Source organism: Littorina saxatilis, linkage group LG2 (assembly GCF_037325665.1).
Source record: "Littorina saxatilis isolate snail1 linkage group LG2, US_GU_Lsax_2.0, whole genome shotgun sequence".
Taxonomy (NCBI): Eukaryota; Metazoa; Mollusca; class Gastropoda; order Littorinimorpha; family Littorinidae; genus Littorina; species Littorina saxatilis.
In genome coordinates, this window is record NC_090246.1 from 92,594,780 (window position 1) to 92,613,942 (window position 19,163).

The 19,163-nt window shown below is 40.4% G+C and overlaps 3 protein-coding genes across 4 annotated transcripts in view; 1 reads left to right on the forward strand and 2 right to left on the reverse strand.

Moving 5' to 3' along the window:
- Positions 1-10,242, reverse strand: part of LOC138960166 (diphthine methyltransferase-like) — a 12,816-nt gene extending 2,574 nt beyond the window's left edge. The window contains exons 1-5 of one of the 2 annotated variants that reach the window (XM_070331929.1): positions 10,159-10,242; positions 5,020-5,170; positions 3,693-4,006; positions 1,869-2,023; positions 386-455 (exon numbers count right to left, since the gene is read on the reverse strand). In XM_070331929.1, the coding sequence (XP_070188030.1) occupies positions 386-455; positions 1,869-2,023; positions 3,693-4,006; positions 5,020-5,169 (689 nt within the window). In that variant the 5' untranslated portion in view covers position 5,170; positions 10,159-10,242. Of the gene's footprint in view, positions 1-385; positions 456-1,868; positions 2,024-3,692; positions 4,007-5,019; positions 5,178-10,158 lie in introns of both variants that reach the window. The other variant, XM_070331928.1, reaches the window with a different exon arrangement.
- LOC138954869 (cyclin-dependent kinase 2-associated protein 1-like) lies at positions 8,088-8,573 on the reverse strand. The gene has a single exon (XM_070326631.1). It carries the CDS (start codon positions 8,571-8,573, stop codon positions 8,088-8,090), a length of 486 nt encoding a protein of 161 aa, XP_070182732.1.
- Positions 10,243-12,647: 2,405 nt separating the features above from the next.
- Positions 12,648-18,213, forward strand: LOC138960167 (L-threonine 3-dehydrogenase-like). The gene is made up of 6 exons (XM_070331930.1): positions 12,648-13,204; positions 13,824-13,951; positions 14,403-14,553; positions 16,146-16,242; positions 16,745-16,913; positions 17,717-18,213. Exons 1-6 carry the CDS (start codon positions 12,876-12,878, stop codon positions 17,917-17,919), a joined length of 1,077 nt encoding a protein of 358 aa, XP_070188031.1. The 5' UTR covers positions 12,648-12,875; the 3' UTR covers positions 17,920-18,213.
- The last annotated feature ends 950 nt before the right edge of the window (positions 18,214-19,163 follow it).

Below are 19,163 nucleotides of genomic sequence, written 5' to 3' on the forward strand. Positions count from 1 at the left end.
ATTTAAAAAATAAGTTATTACCTAACCCAGTGGCAGTGTTCCATACATACATTAACTGACGTGCTCACCAAAATGGAGATGAGATGTCGTAACAAAAAGGTTTACAGCACCTACAGTTTGCTACCTACCACCTGGTATACCATATCTATTACAGCTGAAGAACACATTAGAATTTGACAAACAAATTTGGCATAAGAGCTTTGATTGTTTTGGTGTGAGCACTGTCATTGTCAGTGTGTTTTTCATCCAAACATAATCCACCTCTGTTTCTCAGTTACTCCAAACCATTTAAAGAGTTTTTATGTAAAGTTCCAAGATACAAGTACGCATATCAACAAACTAGCGAGTGATAAACAAACTAACGAGATAAAACCAGTAAACTTACCTTGAGTTTGTTGACACAGGTGTTTCTCCAACCCTCAGATCCCACACCTTTAGTTTGCAGTCATCACTACCTGTAATAACAAGTCGCGTAAGGCGAAAATACAATATTTAGTCAAGTAGCTGTCGAACTCACAGAATGAAACTGAACGCAATGCCATTTTACTCGTAGCATCGTCAGGCCACCGCTCATGGCAAAGGCAGTGAAATTGACAAGAAGAGCGGGGTAGTAGTTGCGCTAAGAAGGATAGCACGCTTTTCTGTACCTCTCTTTGTTTTAACTTTCTGAGCGTGTTTTTAATCCAAACATATCATATCTATATGTTTTTGGAATGAGGAACCGACAAGGAATAAGATGAAAGTATTTTTAAATTGATTTGGACAATTTAATTTTGATAATAATTTTTATATATTTAATTTTCAGAGCTTGTTTTTAATCCGAATATAACATATTTATATGTTTTTGGAATCAGCAAATGATGGAGAATAAGATAAACGTAAATTTGGATCGTTTTATAAATTTATTTTTTTTTTTACAATTTTCCGATTTTTAATGACCAAAGTCATTAATTAATTTTTAAGCCACCAAGCTGAAATGCAATACCGAACCCCGGGCTTCGTCGAAGATTACTTGACCAAAATTTGAACCAATTTGGTTGAAAAATGAGGGCGTGACAGTGCCGCCTCAACTTTCACGAAAAGCCGGATATGACGTCATCAAAGACATTTATCAAAAAAATGAAAAAAACGTTCGGGGATTTCATACCCAGGAACTCTCATGTCAAATTTCATAAAGATCGGTCCAGTAGTTTAGTCTGAATCGCTCTACACACACACACAGACACACACACACACACACACACACATACACCACGACCCTCGTCTCGATTCCCCCCTCTACGTTAAAATATTTAGTCAAAACTTGACTAAATATAAAAAGGACAGTGCACCAAAGTGAGTAGGAAGAAAATAGCAGCACATGGCGATGCTGATAAGATGAAACAGAACCTTTTCTTTTTCTCTTTCTCTCTCTTTTTGTCTATCTCTCTTTTTGTTTGTTAGTTGCTTATGAAAAGGAATGAAACACAATAATAGAAGTCTGATCATTCTTTACAGACTCCAAGAACAAAATCTGCTTCATGTAAATTGCAACCGACAGCACGAAGCCCAACAATCACCTTTGGAGGCAAAGCCAGTCAAACAGGGCTGAGATTTTTACAGCTAACTTATTAGCCTTTCAATTACTGCTATGGATACGCAAAGGTTCCCAAGAGAATACAAGGTGACAACAGCTGCCAGACCCCATCACAAACAGAACTCTACAATTGGCAGGTATCTAGCCGGCGACGTAGAAGAAACGTCGAGGTACTTTAAATAGCTCGCACTCTTCGCCAACAGACAACTCTGCAGAGTCTGATGGGAAGACCGAAGAGAGACTATTGCATCACCCTGTCACATTCACATGGTTAGCAAAATGTATCCATTACCTGAATAAAGTATGTCGGTGTTCCACTGGTCGAAAGCACAGATCCAGGCCTCAAAGTCATGGGCATGCCACTGTGATGTCATAGTCACGTCTGATGTCACGTCAAACACTGACACTCGTCCCTTGGAGTCTGACGTCACCACTCTCGCTGAAGACCTGAAAATCACCATACCATACAGAATGATGTTTGCTAGGAACTGGGAAAATACTTTTGCAAACAACATTTACTCACCTATTGGCAAGTCAACATCAAAGAAGCAAAATTTAGCATCTATCTGCACCTTTTATGAAACAAAAAGTATAGTCTGTTTTTCACTTTTCTGCTTAGTTTTCGGGAAAGTAATGTTATATGTGCTGATACCTTCTGTGGTAAAGATTTCTTTCTTCAGTTTGAACTTTCAACTATCAAAGGGGAAAATAACAACAACTAAAACGCAGATAGCTATAACTAGTACATCTCTGTCCCTCCTTCCTTCTAACTTCTCACTATAACAAGGCATACAATTGTGGCAGATTTGATTAAAACCGGGGGCTGCCAGGGGATTGTGCAGGATGTTTCTTATTTACTCGTGATGTTGTTTGACCTCGCGTTGTGTTTTGTTTTGAGTGTAAGAATGTTTCCCGTTTCCCTCTCTTATCCCCGATGCAGTAGACTCTAGTTTTCAGCTCTCATACGGCCAACGGCCTCTCTCTTGCCAACGAATGTAGCCCACACCGTGGTTGTACAGTTTAAAACATCATTTTTATTCTACAAGTGCATGAAATCAAAACATCGTCACTTTCACGCAGACTCGTCTGTCGTGTCTCAGTACTGTCGCTGACTGTCGTTTAAACAAGGGGGGTGATTATCAGATTCCCGATTGACAAGGAACTTATTCAGACTTAAAGTCTTTATAACAGAACTCCCGATTAACAAGGAGCTATTTAGTGCATGAGATACTATCACTATCAGATTCCCGACTGGCAAGGAATTTATACAAACGTTATAACAAAACTCCCGATTGACAAGGAGCTATTTAGTGCATGAGATACTATCAGATTCCCGATTGGCAAGGAATTTATACAAACGTTATAACAGAACTCCCGATTGACTAGGAGCTATTTAGTGTAGACTGCAAGGTTCCTAGTTCACAAAGAATGATTAACAACAGATCTAAGCAATAAATCCTTACGGTTAGAAATGAAGGCCGGCTTCCGATTAGCGAAGAATTCGGCTAAGGTTTCTTTTTCCCGGTTAACAAAGAATTTGGTTATAATTAAGACTTCCGATTAACAAAAAGTCTGGTTACAATTACTGACTCCCGATTAACAAAGAGTCTGAAGTTAAGGTTAGGTGACTCCCGATTAACAAAGAGTCCCGCGCACTTGAAATCCAAAACATTATATAGACCTCAAATCTTTGGACTATTTCGCATAATCATGCGCTACAGTGAACTCTGACCCTGAATCACTAACTTCCGGCAAATAATCCGGTTCTTCCTCAATTTATACTACTCTATTTTCCGCTAACCGTCGTTAAACAACCATGTCCGTAAGCGACTATTATCCTAAAGAAACTTATCATTTTATCAAACAACTCCCGCACATCGATACTAACAGATAAGCAGCTGGTCGTCTGCAACAAAGTCACGTCTGCTTGAAGCGTCAGTGCTAAGCTGTTCTAAAAGCTAGCATCGTGCGTCGTAAATTACGTCACATACAAGATGGCGTCAAGTGCATGCGTACCAATGAAGTCACTCAAACACGCGCACGCACACTGAACATTATTACGTGGGCTGCAAGGCTATTCCCTCACACAATCAATTAAAGAAATGATGTAATTTACCCTCCAAAAGGTGCGGACCAGTCCAACGACAATCCAATGCAATCTGGAGCGATCTCCACAGTCTTCAAGCATTCTGGCGTCACTTTCTGCGTTTCACTCTCACCCTCTGTCTCTCCAGTCCCTCTTTCACCAATCTTCCACAACTGCAGCTCTCCTTTTGCGTTGACCAGTCCACAAACAGCAGCTGTGTCCATGCGCTGTCTCGCCCACTTGATGTCCAGTATGCCCGGCATGTCGATGCCATGTGATTTAGACAGGATGGGTTTACTGTCTGAGTTGTTGAGATGGTATACTTGCAGCTGGCCCACTCTCACCTGAGGCGAAAACAAGAAGAAAAAATCTGGGTAAGGATTCGTCACAGCTTTCATTTTTAAGCAACAATCAGAAAAAAGGCTCTGCAAGATTAGTACCCTGTCTCCCGCCCCCCCCCCCCCCCCCCCCCAGCAAGTATGACCACTGCACTAAGTGTATGAAACTGCATGTGTGTTGCAGTACAGTGGAAACCCCTTTTAAGACCTCAAAAATTCAGGTTTGAAGAAGGAGGTAGTCTTAAAATGGGGGTAAATTTACAGAGGTTATGCACAAGTCTGAGAAAACAAGGGCCTTAAAAGAGAGGGAGTCTTACATTGGGGGGTCTTCTTCTTCTTCTTCTTCTTCTTGTGCGTTCGTGGGCTGAAACTCCCACGTACACTCGTGTTTTTTGCACGAGTGGAATTTTACGTGTATGACCGTTTTTTACCCCGCCATTTAGGCAGCCATACGCCGTTTTCGGAGGAGGCATGCTGGGTATTTTCGTGTTTCTATAACCCACCGAACTCTGACATGGATTACAGGATCTTTTTCGTGCGCACTTGGTCTTGTGCTTGCGTGTACACACGGGGGTGTTCGGACACCGAGGAGAGTCTGCACACAAAGTTGACTCTGAGAAATAAATCTCTCGCCGAACGTGGGGACGAACTCACGCTGACAGCGGCCAACTGGATACAAATCCAGCGCGCTACCGACTGAGCTACATCCGCCCGCCCATTGGGAGGTCTTAAAAGGGGTATGTGTGTGTGTGTGTGTGTGTGTGTGTGTGTGTGGGGGGGGGGGTGTTCCACTGTAGTGCAAGTACTGCTCCTGCATCTTACATTGGGGTTCTTCTTCATCCTGAACTCAGGTCAAATGAGTTACTTCCCTTCAGGTCTCATGCTGGCGATACGGCATGGACCGATGATTATCAGAATGGGTTCTTCTTAAGAAGCACTTGTAAGCAGGAGAAACACAATGAAGAATTCTAACTTGAGAAATGGAACTGTTTCAGCTACAACTTCTTACATCCACTGACCTGATCAGACGGAGCACTCTCTTCTGACTCAAGCAGTTGGTATGTTCCACACAGCAGAACATCCTGCAGGCCTTCCAAGGGACACCATTCTGCAGAGTCTGCACACAGTTGTGTGTCTATCACCTGCAGGGCTGAGGGACTCGTCTCCATTCTGAAAACTGACAGCATTTAATGCCATTTAAAATAAAATAGTTTGCATGTGATTTAAAGGAAGTTTTCTTGTGATTCATAGAGAACATGTCCGCAGTTGATTTAAAATGAGAGTTTGAAAAAAATTGAAAAATATGTAAGTTGAGCCTGTTCTGTGAAATACATGTATAAAAAAAAACAAAATTGAAAAGCGGTGTGCCAAAAGCTGTCTCTTTGCAGGAGTCTGGGATCATTTTGCGTGATTTACAGTAATACTTACCCCTACCCCTAAAATGCAAGTGCATGTTACTGTTCTTAAACCATCTTTACAGCTAATGAAATCAGTGCAAAGAGAGTTTATGTGATGCTATTCCACATAATCCAGTAGCAGGACTATTGCAACTGACCGACACTTAATAAGGTAATTCCTTAAATACATGTACAGTGGAACCCCCCTTTTAAGACCTCCAAAAATCTTGTCTTAAAGGAGGGAGTCTTAAAATGGGGGTAAAACTACAGAGGTGATGAACAACAAATCTGAGAAAAAGTGTCTTAAAAAGGAGGGAATCTTGAATGGTGGGTGGGGGGGGGGCGTCCACTGTACCTCCATTCTTAGTGATAATGCATATTGTTAACTAAAAGGATAAGAATTGTGCAGTTTTATCTTATTTTGTTGTTGTTGATAGCATTCTTGATCAGATGATAGTGGCAAAGCAATCTAGAACTTCAATTCTATGTGCCTCTACACAATAGTGGTGAATATTAAAAAAAACCATAAAAAACATCTGCTCTACACAAACAGATTAATGTTATTTTCAATGATATGTTTCTCCATCTCCCTCACATAAACCTGTTTATTAACTTAACCTTGTATGAATGGAATGTTTTGTGTTTGAGTTCTGAAGAATTCTGTCTCACAACACATGCAATATAACCTTGCTTTCGTGTGGTAGTTCACCATATGGTTTTCATTTACTTTGTAAAATGATACTTCACACACACACACTTCAAATTGCTGACATACACATTTCAAACCATACACACACACATTCAAGTGCAAATACAATGTAGCAGGTTTATGAAAATGTGTTTAATAATACAACAACAAAAAATGTAGACAACAAAAACTCACATGAAACCTCAAGTTCTTATTGAAATAACATCATATATTTCACGTTCAAATTCTATTGCTGCTTTCTGTATCTGTATTTTACCTTGACTGTAGTAAAAAAAAAGATTGTGTTTTTCTTCCCAGAACATTATGATACATTAACATAGTACATCATTTGGCAGGCATAATCTTAGATGTGTCTGCAATATGCTTGTTTACATAGATCTCATTCAATGACATACATTTGTTGCTAATTGATGATTAAATATATAATGCTGCTACAAACACACACACATTCTCAAATTTATAGAAAAAACCAGTATCAGCGTCCTGCGATGCAAAAATATACTTGCCTGTGGTTAGTTTTCTTCTGCGTTTGTGGGCTGAAACTCCCACGTACACTCGTGTTTTTTGCACGAGTGGAATTTTACGTGTATGACCGTTTCTTACCCCTATTTAGGCAGCCATACGCCGTTTTCAGAGGAGCCTGTGGTTAGTAAAAAATGTTTTATTTTTTTTATATTTTTTTTTATTTGGTGTTTAACGTCGTTTTCAACCGTTCAAGGTTATAAGTAAAAAATGTGCCGGGCAAGTAAACATTGCGAATTGCTCGCCTGACAATCTGTCAACTTTGAAGTACATGTTCTGATCTAGCAGTAGCAGTTTCCAGGTTTGAAATGTTAAATTGGTTTAAGTTCTTTAACTTACAATTTGTCTTAAGTTTTGAAAGTGTCATTGTGTTCATCGTTCTCAGACAAAGGGAAACGTTGAAAAAGTTTTAACTTTAAGGCTTGTACAGTTGTAGAAAGTTTTGTTGGCTTGCGAATATAAAAAAGTACTAGAAAATGGTTTAACTTACAATTTGTCTTAAGTTTTGAAAGTGTCATTGTGTTCACCGTTCTCAGACAAAGGGAAACGTTGAAAAACAAAACAAGAAGTGAAGAACGTGATCAAACTCAAAGGTCAACAGTATAGTATAAATTATGGAGATTCTTCCTTGAAATCAGGTTATTATGTTATGTCAAGAGCTTAAAGGCACAGTACGCCTCCTGTAAACCATCACAGATACTGTCAGGCTTTTACACACAGTACAAACACCCTTTCGTTTAAACACTCACCGCTTGAGAACATCCTAGGTGCCCTACGTAAAGAGCGAGCAATTTTCAAAGAATTAATTTTGCGGATTGTCTGATCAGACAATCGGACGGTGCGTTTTGGCGCTAGACCTAACTTTTAAAATCTAAATAATAAATTGACAGCTTGTTACACAAACATTCTTAAATCATAAAAGAATTCTTTTTCCATCAAGACAGACTGACAAGATCAGTACTATTCGAAGTTTTGCCGGACAGACTAACACTGACCGATTACATAGAGTCACTTTTTCTCAAGTGACTCAAAAAAGGAAACTGGATCACACGGGTTCATGATGGCTCAGGGGTAAGATAAACCATGCAAAAATAAATTCTTTGAAAATTGCACCTGGTATGTTCTCAAGCGGTGAGTGTTTAAATGAAAGGGTGTTTGTACTGTGTGTAAAAGCCTGACAGTATCTGTGATGGTTTACGGGAGGCTTACTGTGCCTTTAACTGGAAGAGTGTTACTAAACAGTCACATTCATCTTGTTATACACATCAAATCAATTTCTTCTCGTGCAAACAAATTCTTACAAAATAAAAATGTCACAAGTCGAAGTAGACACTGTCACACACGAATACACTTTGATATAAGATGACACATATTCGAAGAAACAACGAGCTGTCAATTGCACCAAGCTGTATTATTTTTTTGTCAAGTTCTTCGTTGTCAATGCAACCAGATGAACTCATTACGTTCTGGCACTACGCTCACACTCCATCAAGCACTCTCGCACCAGAATCCTGGCGTGAACAATACTACGTTTCAGTCTCTCGGACGAAGTGCGGTTGCCAGCATAGGTAGGCCGGATATCCCGGCCCATGTCTTCAATAACAGCCAGCAATGAGCTGTATTTGCTCTGCGGCTGGTGAGGGGTAAGCTGATGAAGGCTTCCTTGTTGCTGTGGAGGAGTCACCATTGGTGTTGCAGATGGTGTAGTTGCTGCTGCCCCTACTGCTGTGAATCCTACTGGCGCAGCTGACGATGATGATGATGACGGTGGTTGAGGCTGGCCAGGGATGGTGCGCTGAACAGTGGAGGAAGTGGAGGGGACAGCGAGCGGTGGTGTCGCTCGGACCTCCTGGTTCAATTCTTGCCTGGGGGTTCCGGGATTGCTGACATTTGGCGTGGAACTGCGACTGCTTTGACTCTGTGTTGTGCTGTCTTCGTCTGCCATCTTTAGTCTGCTGTCAGTATTATCTGCAGTTGCCATTACGTTGCTTTGATGTAGCCTTTCACTTTCGGATACCTTGGCTTAGCAGTAGTGTTGGTGTTGCTGCTGTAAATAAAACACAAATAACAGAGGCCGGTTACTTTTCTCTGAAAAACTTTATTCAGTTCAAAGTTTAAAAACTAATACATTACAACCAATACAACTAAAAGTAAAACTAGGCAATTACATCTACAATTTAAATTTTGTTGCCTGTAGTTTTACACTAATCATCTAATTACTCCTTGTCATTCGCCTTCCCTTTTTTTTCAAAATTCCCTTTTTGAATCCCGGGATCCCTGATCAAAACTTTCAAACCAGTATGAATGTATTCAAGTTTCAACTAATGAAATGAACTTCTACAGATAGTTTTAACTTTTATAGACATTTCAATACTTTCCCCGATTAAATGAAGCTGTTGCAAGATTCCAAACATCAGAGAGAGAGAGAGAGAGAACAATATTACCAGTTCTAGTAGCTTGTTGAAACAGAACAAAATAACGCACTGGCTATACTGTATTATTGTGTATACACCATGAAATAAATTGATGAACATTGAAGAAGGATACTTTTCACTATGATAGTAGATACTGACTATGTTTTTGAAATTTGCCTCATTCCGTAGACTTTATTTCCATGTTCAGGGGACACAATCAAATGGCGGATTGTTGACGCACAGTTCGTTTGGACAGTGATCTTCAATCAATCAATCAATATGAGGTTTGTATCGCACGTATTCCGTGGGTACAGTTCTAAGGCCTAAAAAAAAAATAGATGTGGTTACGGTAACCCGACCTACCCTATTTTTAGGGGCCGATCCTATAACTTTTTATTACATTTGTCAAAACAAAACAAAAAGTGTGCAAAAAAACGCAATGAAAGCGAAAGCGCCCGTGTCGCACACTTATTTTCCTGTCAAGTAGGTTTAATTTGTACACATTAGAAAAAAAAGTTTAAAAAAAAAAAGTGATTGCCTACCTACCTACCCTATTTTTTTTTGGCTATGTTACCGTAACCACACCTTTTTTTTTTTGGCCTAAGCGCAGGGATTTATTTTTTTTAATTTTTATCTTTATTTTATGCAATTTATATTGCGCACATATTCAAGGCGCAGAGATTTATTTATGCCGTGTGAGATGTAATTTTTTTTACACAATACATCACGCATTCACATTGGCCATCAGATTGCAGCCATTTCGGCGCATATCCTACTTTTCACGGCCTATTATTCCAAGTCACACGGGTATTTTGGTGGACATTTTTATCTATGCCTATACAATTTTGCCAGGAAAGACCCTTTTGTCAATCGTGGGATCTTTAACGTGCACACCCAAATGTAGTGTAGCCTACACGAAGGGACCTCGGTTTTTCGTCTCATCCGAAAGACTAGCACTTGAACCCACCACCTAGGTCAGGAAAGGGGTGAGCAAATTGCAAACGCCCTGACCCAGGGTCGAACTCGCAACCTCTCGCTTCCGAGCGCAAGTGCGTTACCACTCGGCCACCCAGTCTTGAATTTAACCTCAACATACTAAAGATAGGCCTAAATTACCTTTGAAAGTCTTGTCACTGTTATTCTGGACAATGAATCGCGCCGGAAGTGGTGTCGAAATTAGCTTTTCATTTCCCGTTAGTTTCGTATAGCCAAGGGAAGTAATTTATAAAAAGAAATTGTCGTAAAAATAGTGTAGTTCTTCCCCTTCCGAAAAAACAGCAAAGAGTACCCGTTTTGTGTGTGTGTGTGTGTGTGAGAGAGAGAGAGGGGGAGAGAGAAAGAGAGAGAGTGTGTGTGTGGGCCGGTGTGTGTGTGTGAGTGTCAGTGTTTGTGTGTGTGTGCCGGTGTGTGTGTGTGTGTATGTATGCAATGTGTGTATGTCTGTGTGTATGCAACTGATGTGTGTGTGTGTGTGTGTGACGGTGTGTCAGAGAGAGAGAGAGAGAGAGAGAGAGTGACCGGCTGAGAGAGAGATATACTCAGTGAAACACACACACACACATACAAACACACACACACACACTACACACACACACACACACACACACACACACACACACACAACGTCATGCCTATCACTAAATCAGCATCGATTTATAAATACAAATAGATCAGCCTGTGGCTTGAACCTAAAACTGGACAGTATCCTTAGCGGATTATGACTTAATTCAGTTATAAGTTCTGCACAAAGACAAAATCGGCTGGAGAAAAACCGTTCTTTTCTGCAGCATTTCTGCATAATGTCATCTTTCGCCGAAGCAGCGTTCAAGAATGCTGCAGTAAAACGGTGCTGTCACTTTGTTTTACTGCAGAAAACCTGTTTACATTTTTTCTGCAGCATTTTGTACTGGCTCAGTCTTGGCGGATTATGACATTATTCAGTTATTCTGGAAAAAAACCGAAATGCTGGAGAAAAACTGTCTTTTCTGCAGCATTTCTGCATAATGTCATCTTTCGCCGAAGCAACGTTTTTTACTGCAGTAAAACAGTTTTTCTGAAGCATAATGTTTACTTGGTTTTCTGCAGCATTATTGCGATTAACTTTTTCTTCAGAATAGTCTGTGACAGTTTTTCTGGAGAAAAACGAACGACCTTGTAAAGTAGCGTTTATATTCGTCGCCCCCGGGATAGTATAATAGTTTGTAACTATTGGTAATTCTGGATGAGTCCATCTCTCGACAGAGGGGGGCTCGCCGTGCTCCAACATTATAATGAGCTAGTACAAAATGCTGCAGAAAAAGTGTAAACAGGTTTTCTGCAGTAAAACAAAAGCACCGTTTTACTGCAGCATTCTTGATTTTAATTTTACTGCAGTGAAATGTTTTGCTCCAGAAAAACCCGTTGCTTCGGCGAAAGATGACATTATGCAGAAATGCTGCACTGAGAAAAGACAGTTTTTCTCCAGCATTTCTGTTTGTCTGCAGAATAACTGAATAATGCCAAAATGTTGAAGAAAAAGTGTAAACTGTTTTTCTCCAGTAAAACAACATCACCGTTTTACTGCAGCATTCTTGATTTCAATTTTACGAAAGATGACATTATGCAGAAATGCTGCAGAAACAAACAGTTTTTCTCCAGCATTTCTGTTTTTCTGCAGAATAACTGAATAAAGTCACAATCCGCTGAGGATAGTACACGTTAAACGGGTTCAGAAGAACAAAACCGTACATGTAGCCTACTAGTACTCTTTAATCAGAGTATGTCTGTGTGTGCTTATACCTGGTGATATTGTAAAGCGCATAGTGCTTTTAGTTATTCGCTATAGAAATCTCCTTAATAAATAAATAAATAGTACTCCACGTGCACGTCCCGGATTAGACACTCGAACGGACTCGGCTACTGACGCTGGTTTAGCGTGAGGGTTGGGTCAGTGGGGTTACTCAGGGTCTGCCAATCCGATGATCTACATGTTTGTAGGATTAGGAGACCACCCCCACCCAACCGCCCCGTACAGCAAACCATTGTCATCAGTGTGCCTGAGCACTGCCCGCCGAGCAAGTTTTCGAACGCAGTAACTGGCCACAGGCACATGACAATGGTTTGGGAGAAGAAAAAAAAAAGTTAGATATACCCCCCTCCCCCCCCTTACTCTTCTCCTTTTCCCCAAACTAGTCGATGTCATGGACTCATGTACCTGTGCACGTAACCTTCAGTGTCGCGGCTCAAGTCAGTGTCCCAGTAGCATGTTCGTACGCCGTGTATGGATTTGACATGACCATGACCGAAATTGTGTGCTCAGAATAGCAAAGCGGCTCGATTCTGCTGTCTCGAATAATTTGGTGTCTCTCTTATCTCTGAAGGGAGACGACTGCTGTCATGAAAGTGGTTTTGTTCACGTTGAACAGAAGGGGATTAACCGAAACGAGAGGTAGAATCTGCAATGTCCAAGGATATCAACAAGGACATCCGGCCCTCCACCCGACTATCAGCTAGTATTGTCCCAGAAGTCTTTTTGAGTGTGTGTGTGTGTGTGTGTGTGTGTGTGTGTGTGTATGGCATAGCAAGGATTAGAGTTGAGGAAAAATGGTAAAGTTTTTGCCTTCGGGAGAAGAGGGGGCGGGGCAAGTCCGCAAGTGGTGTAAGGGAGAAAACTTCATTTTGACCTTTTGCACACGGTCCTTCAGTTATGTTAGCAGACGACGCTTGCTGAACCAGTCCTCTCTCTCTCCACACCACAAACGAAATTCAAGCCGCGTGGTCGGGTTTCAGCGAACTTGCTCAGACACACGTTGGAAACTTGAGGTTAGCGAACTGCAGTCGATCTATAGAATACAATGGCAGCCTCTGTCACCATCCCCAAGATGATGAAAGCGCTGGTGAAGAAGAAGGAAGAAGCATCGTACACGCACGAAGAAGTGCCAGTGCCAGAACCGAAAGCAGGCGAGGCCTTACTGAGGGTGGACTGCGTGGCGATCTGCGGCTCGGACATCGCTCTCTACAAGTGGGACGACGTGGCTAGAGTGATTGCCACTGTCCCCTTCATCCCTGGACACGAGTGCGCTGGTACGGTGGTCAAGTGCGGGCCTGGGGTGAAGGGGGTGGCGGTGGGGGACAGGGTGGGGGTGGAGAACCACTTCTACTGCGGCAACTGCTACCAGTGCAAGTTTGTATGATTTGTACTTTATCGTACCGATATCTTTTGTTTTTCAAATTAATTTGTCATTGTTAAAGTATGTTTTGTACTTTTTGTACCTCAGTTCGTGTGTATATAGTGTGTCTGTGTAAAAACGAAAATGGTACTTGTGCAACATTTTAAAAACTCATTTGTCATTATCTTTAGAAACAACATTCAGATGCATGACTGTGGGTGAGATAAACCGAGTTGAAAAACGAAAGGAATCGGTACTCACCAACACAAAGAGAGCACAGACAAAGACAAGTGTGTGCTGTCCTCGTGTTGGTGAGTAACGATTTTTTTTTGTTTTTCAACTTCATTTGTCATTGTTAAATTAATATCTCCAAAGATAAACGTGTGGTATAGTAAATAATTTCCCACGATAAACATACACCAATGCTCTTGCAAGCAGCAAAGTAACCTCTAAACCTTTCAGATAATTACGATTTGTTTGAAAGTTAGATGTACATGTTCATGCATAAGTAAAATGACACACAGGGATCTGACCTTAAACGACAGACATGACCATGAACTTGGTTGACTGACATGGTACAGCGTGCATAATTTTTAGAGCTCATTGCGGTTCTTGAACTTTCATTTTTTTCAGACATGAGAATGGGGCCATCTGCAGCAATATGGGTCAGTTTGGCCATGGGAGAAAGACGGAGAGTGGAGGGTGTTCAGAATACACCACAGTGCCTGCACAATATCTCTATGTTATCAAATCTGGCCTTGGTGAGGATTTGTACTGATTCACTTTAGTCTCTATTCCCATGTTACCTGACCTCCCCCAACACCCCCCCCCCACCAACCATTCCCCCTACCTGACCTCCCCCTGTGGCTAGTGATTGTAACTGTGCTGTGCCTGTTAAATGTGTCAGTACACATGATTGAATGCATGTGTGTGTGTGTGTGTGTGTGCGTGCGCTCGTGTGTGTGTGTGTGAATGATTGTCATTCTTTTTATTGAAGCTTCTAAATATTTTTTATGAAACCTCCACTACTTGTTTTATTAACACACACGACTTTTGAAAGATGTACATGGTACTCTCTCTTTCCTATTCTTTTTACGCACCCTACGAGAGTGTGCCAAATTGACATTTTACCACTATAGTTCTGCAGAAACTGAATTTATTTTTCCTTCGTGGTTAACTAAAATAGATACATTGCAAAACATATGTGCACAGATGCAGAAGAGATAGCCCTGCTGGAGCCACTTGGTGTGGCCCACAATGCAATTGAACGCCTGGAGGTCAAAGGTCAGGACGTCTTGGTGACAGGCTGTGGACCAGTGGGGATTCTTGCTCAGAGTGTAGCAAAGGCGCTTGGTGCTAAGAGGTGAATAATCATATTTTTCTTCATAACTCACACTGTCCATCCATTAACAAAAAACAAACTCAAATAAATTTAAGCTAAAAAGTTTCCTTTCGCCAGGCAAGTGTTGAAAAAAACAAATTATTTTTTCTTAATTTTTACAATCCATCTCAGTTATGTCTTTTGTTAAAGCTTACTTTGTTTAGTCTAAGTATCTGAAAGAATAAATCATGTGTCCATCTCAAATCTAGTTTCTGGTTGTGTTTCAGCCTAAACAGACAGGAGATATTATAAGATGTTTGATGGGTTGTTGACAGACCAGCTTTTTTGTCGGTCCGAGGGGGAGCATATCATCTTTTGTTTCATATTTATTGACCAAGGCCGAAGGCCGCGGTCAATAAATATGAAACAAAAGTCGATATGCCCTCCGAGGACTGACACAAAAGCTGGTCTGACAACAAACCACCAAACATCGTTTTTGTCATCATTTTGGTTGTGAGAAAATAAGTGCACAGTCAACACAGGGAGCCATGCTTTGAAACACGAGTGCCGTTTTGATAACCACACGAGTTCCGTTTTCATAACCACTGGCAATCAAAGCTGGCGAGAGAAAGCAACTTTCTGTGTTTTTGAGTTAATAAAATGTTGGGATGAATATGTCAGGTTTGAGTATGCACAGTTCTGTAGGTTCATCTCGGTATTCCACCCCCTCGGCTTTCATTTGTAAATATTAAGCTTAGTGATCGAATGTGGAAGCTACGTTGGGTCAAAGGTCACAGAAGACTTGCGTCATGCAGCGAAGGAAAGAATCGCGATCTTGTTTCCGACTCAGTGCCTCTTTGTTTTTCATTAGGCCTGTCATTCTGCTTGCATGGCTTTGTTAGATGTTTGCATATCTTGTTGCTATTTTCTTTGCTTTTATTATTATTTCTTATTTGCGCTTCGTTTATCGATACAACGTCTTGTGCAAGGGTCAAAATTTGTGTGTCAGGGGTCAGTTGGTTTGACTTGAACTCAGTTGACATTCGTGTTTCTCCGAATGTCTGTGTATCGAAACACAGATACACACACTCCATGACTTTGTAAGAAGACAAAACATATCGCTAGGTTTCATTTGTTTGTGATGAATTTATGACCTTTCATGAGGTAGTTTTGTTTTTTGTTTACTTTTGCCAGTTTGCCACTTCGTTTTTGGAACTTTGCAAAGCAGTGTCGTGTCATCTGTTTAGGTCTGGGGAAACGCCAATGAAAAGAGCCGAAGAATCCCCGAGCGTTTCTATTGGGTTTGCTTTGATTATCCATGTATAACCTGCTTCCTGCAACTATGGTAACCGGGGATTTATTGCATGGGGAACATGAGATTTATTTCCCAGGTGTTTGTGAATGAAAACTGGTGAAAATGATGACAAAAAGGGTTTGTTCTGAGTAACATCGTAGCCTCTGTCCTTTCTTATTTGCAGCTGGAACCTGTAACCTGCAATTTTGCCAATCTCTACTGAGTTCTCTTTGCAAGAACAGCACCATGCAGGTGTTGTTTGTTTGCCTGGTGATAGTTGGTTGGCTGGGTCTTTTTTTTAAAAATCTTTTTCTGAAAACCTTTGTTGATTTCCTTCCAGAGTGATTGCCACCGACATTGAAGACAAGAAACTGGAGCTGGCCAAGACGATGGGGGCAGACATCACTGTCAACACAAAAAATCAAGATCTGAAAGAGGTATTTTTGCTATCTAGAGCTGTCATTGTGAAACTCGTCATTTCATTTTGCAACTGACTCGGATGAGATAAGCGAAGAAATTGAATATTCGTTTCGGCGCTAAGGAGCACTGACCCTTGTTTAGCAGGTGCTTGACCCTCAGCTTTTATGCAACAGGCGCCCTCTTGCTATTTTACAATTTTTTTCGCCTCCATTTCTCTACTCTCTCAGTCTCTAAATACTCAAACTCGAAGCGTGAGAACGAGGAAGGAAGTTGTCGAATGTCCCTAGCGCATGCGCATAGGAAAGAACTCCTTGTTTTAAAATTAGCTTGACTGATGAAGATAACCTTGCTTTAGGCAGAGCATTAAGTTGCCGGTTTTGGCAGTACATATACCCGTCGTTGCCATTTGTGCATGACATGTACGTACCTCGCAGAAGGCATTGCGTGCTGTTTACATTCAGACTAAATCTTAATGTCATGCCCATGCAAAACACTCCTTACTTTTGACTGGTGTTTCAGTTTGTGATGAAGCTGACAGATGGTGTGGGAATGGATCGCATTTGTGAGTGCACTGGAGTGCCACCTGTTGTCAACTCGACCTTCTCCATGTTGCGCAAGGGAGGTCACCTCTGTCTGGTGGGACTCCCCAAACAGCCCCTCCATGTTGAAAATGTTCTTCAGGATGTGCGTGAGTGAATTTGACATAAGTGTAGGAGATGTTTTGAGAGAGAGAGAGAGAGAGAGAGAGAGAGAGAGAGAGAGAGAGAGAGAGAGAGAGAGAGAGAGAGAGAGAGAGAGAGAGAGAGAGAGAGAGAGAGAGAGAGAGAGAGAGAGAGAGAGAGAGAGAGAGAGAGAGAGAAATTGAATTGAACTTTATTTAACAAGGATTAAGAATTAAGGCTACGCCTTTTCTTACAATCTGTCCTTGGGACGCATAGACACACAATTATATAATTAAAAAAATAAAAATGTAAAAAGTTAACCAACAAAAGGAGGTCGGAAAACTTCAGCACGTGATAATAAAGATGACGATGATGATGACGATGATGATGATGATGAAGATGAGGCATGAAGAGCATACATATGTGGTTATTCATAAAATCAAATGCATACTATGCAGGTAATTATAAATACAAGCTGGTAGCAATCGAACATGTAGCAATAGTACAACAAAAATATGTTCAGAATATACAATGCACAGCATATCTTTGACGTAATACTAAGTGTGGTAAATCAAAAGGCGTTAAACGAGAGAGAGAGAGAGGGGTATACTATTATGTGTGTTCTGCCGTTCATTGCTGTCCCAATATTCCCATCCAGCAAGACTGTAATACACGCAGGCGTTTTTTTTTAAAGCTTCCTTTCCAATGACAAAACAATTTCAGTACTTTTCCATATTCAGATGCATGTATCGGTTACATTGTTTGGTAAATTTATTGCAAATGTTTGATAATTTTATATTTAACTCAAATTCATTCTGTTCTGCTACAGTGTTCAAAGCTCTGACGATGCGAACAGTCCACGGTCGTCTTATTTTCCACACATGGGAGGAGATAGAGAAACTGGTTTCACAGAAAAAAGTTGACGTCAAGAAAGTGGTGTCCCATCGCATACCTATGTCGCAGTTTGAGGAAGCGTTCAGAGTTCTCTTCAGCGGAGAGGCTTGCAAGATCCTACTGGATCCCACAAAATAACTTGTCTTTGACTTAAAGAAAAGAATGGGGCATTCTCTGGTTCACTTAAAGAAAAATTAATTGTTGAAATTTTTTTTTTGAGTGTGCGGTTAGTGGTATGTGCTTTGTATGTTATCAGAATATCTAATAAATATGTGATTTTTTCATTCACATGTCCATTGTAAACAGTAAGTATCTTTGTGATCAGGGATCTTTGCAAATGAATAAATGCACACAATTTTGTGTTGTTGTGGTGATATTCATAACATGGTTGAATAAATGAATGAATAAAGTTTCAGTCTGTTAATGTGTCAACATGATTTATTACAAGTGTGATTCTGGATTGTAGTCCAAACACTGTGGTATGAGACATCAAACATACACAGACACACAAACGTCGCACACAGAGCAGAATGACAATAAATTCATAGCAATAGTGCACTTTATTTTCTTTTTTACATCATTTTGCTTCCTTAGTACAGTTTGCCAGGAAACAACGGGTGATGTACACAAATAAATGCATGCTGCTAATATGAACTATCTGATTATTCAAAGTACAGAAAAAAAAGAACGCAAAAGACTAAGCAATAATAACCTAATAATGTAATTTAGAGTGGAAGAAGGAGAGAGAAAGGAAGAGAGAGTGAGAGAGAGTGTGTGTGTGTGTATGTATGTGTGTGCGCATGTGTGTGTGTGTGTGTGTGTTATTATCATCATACATCAGTATTATAAGATTTCTGTGATGTTGTTCATAGTTTTAAGTATTTTTTTATATTGGCATAGAACGTACATGTACTTATATATGATATGACACTGATACAACCGTAAATCCTTTATGTTATAACCTAAATAATCATATACCTAGATGATGTGATATTGTTTAAATCTAGATCCATTTTTAAGCAAATTTTAACATATATGTATTAACTCCATGCGCCTATGAACCGGGGCATCTGCTTGTGACATAATGTGATATGAATGGAGAGAGAGAGAGAGAGAGAGAGAGAGAGAGAGAGAGAGAGAGATTAGTTCTGATATTATGATCCTAACCTTAACTATTATGAGCTGACTATTTGCGCCTCGATATTTTATTTATGTTCTTACGTTTTATGTTGTTTATTGTGATACACCACACCCGAGTTTCTCGTAATTGAGATAATAAAGTGGTCTATGTCTATAATCTGTGCATTTTGGTTTTGCTTGTTAATTTCATTTACTGAAAGTAATTAAGCTCTCAAATAGCATACAAGGAAGTATGCTGTAAA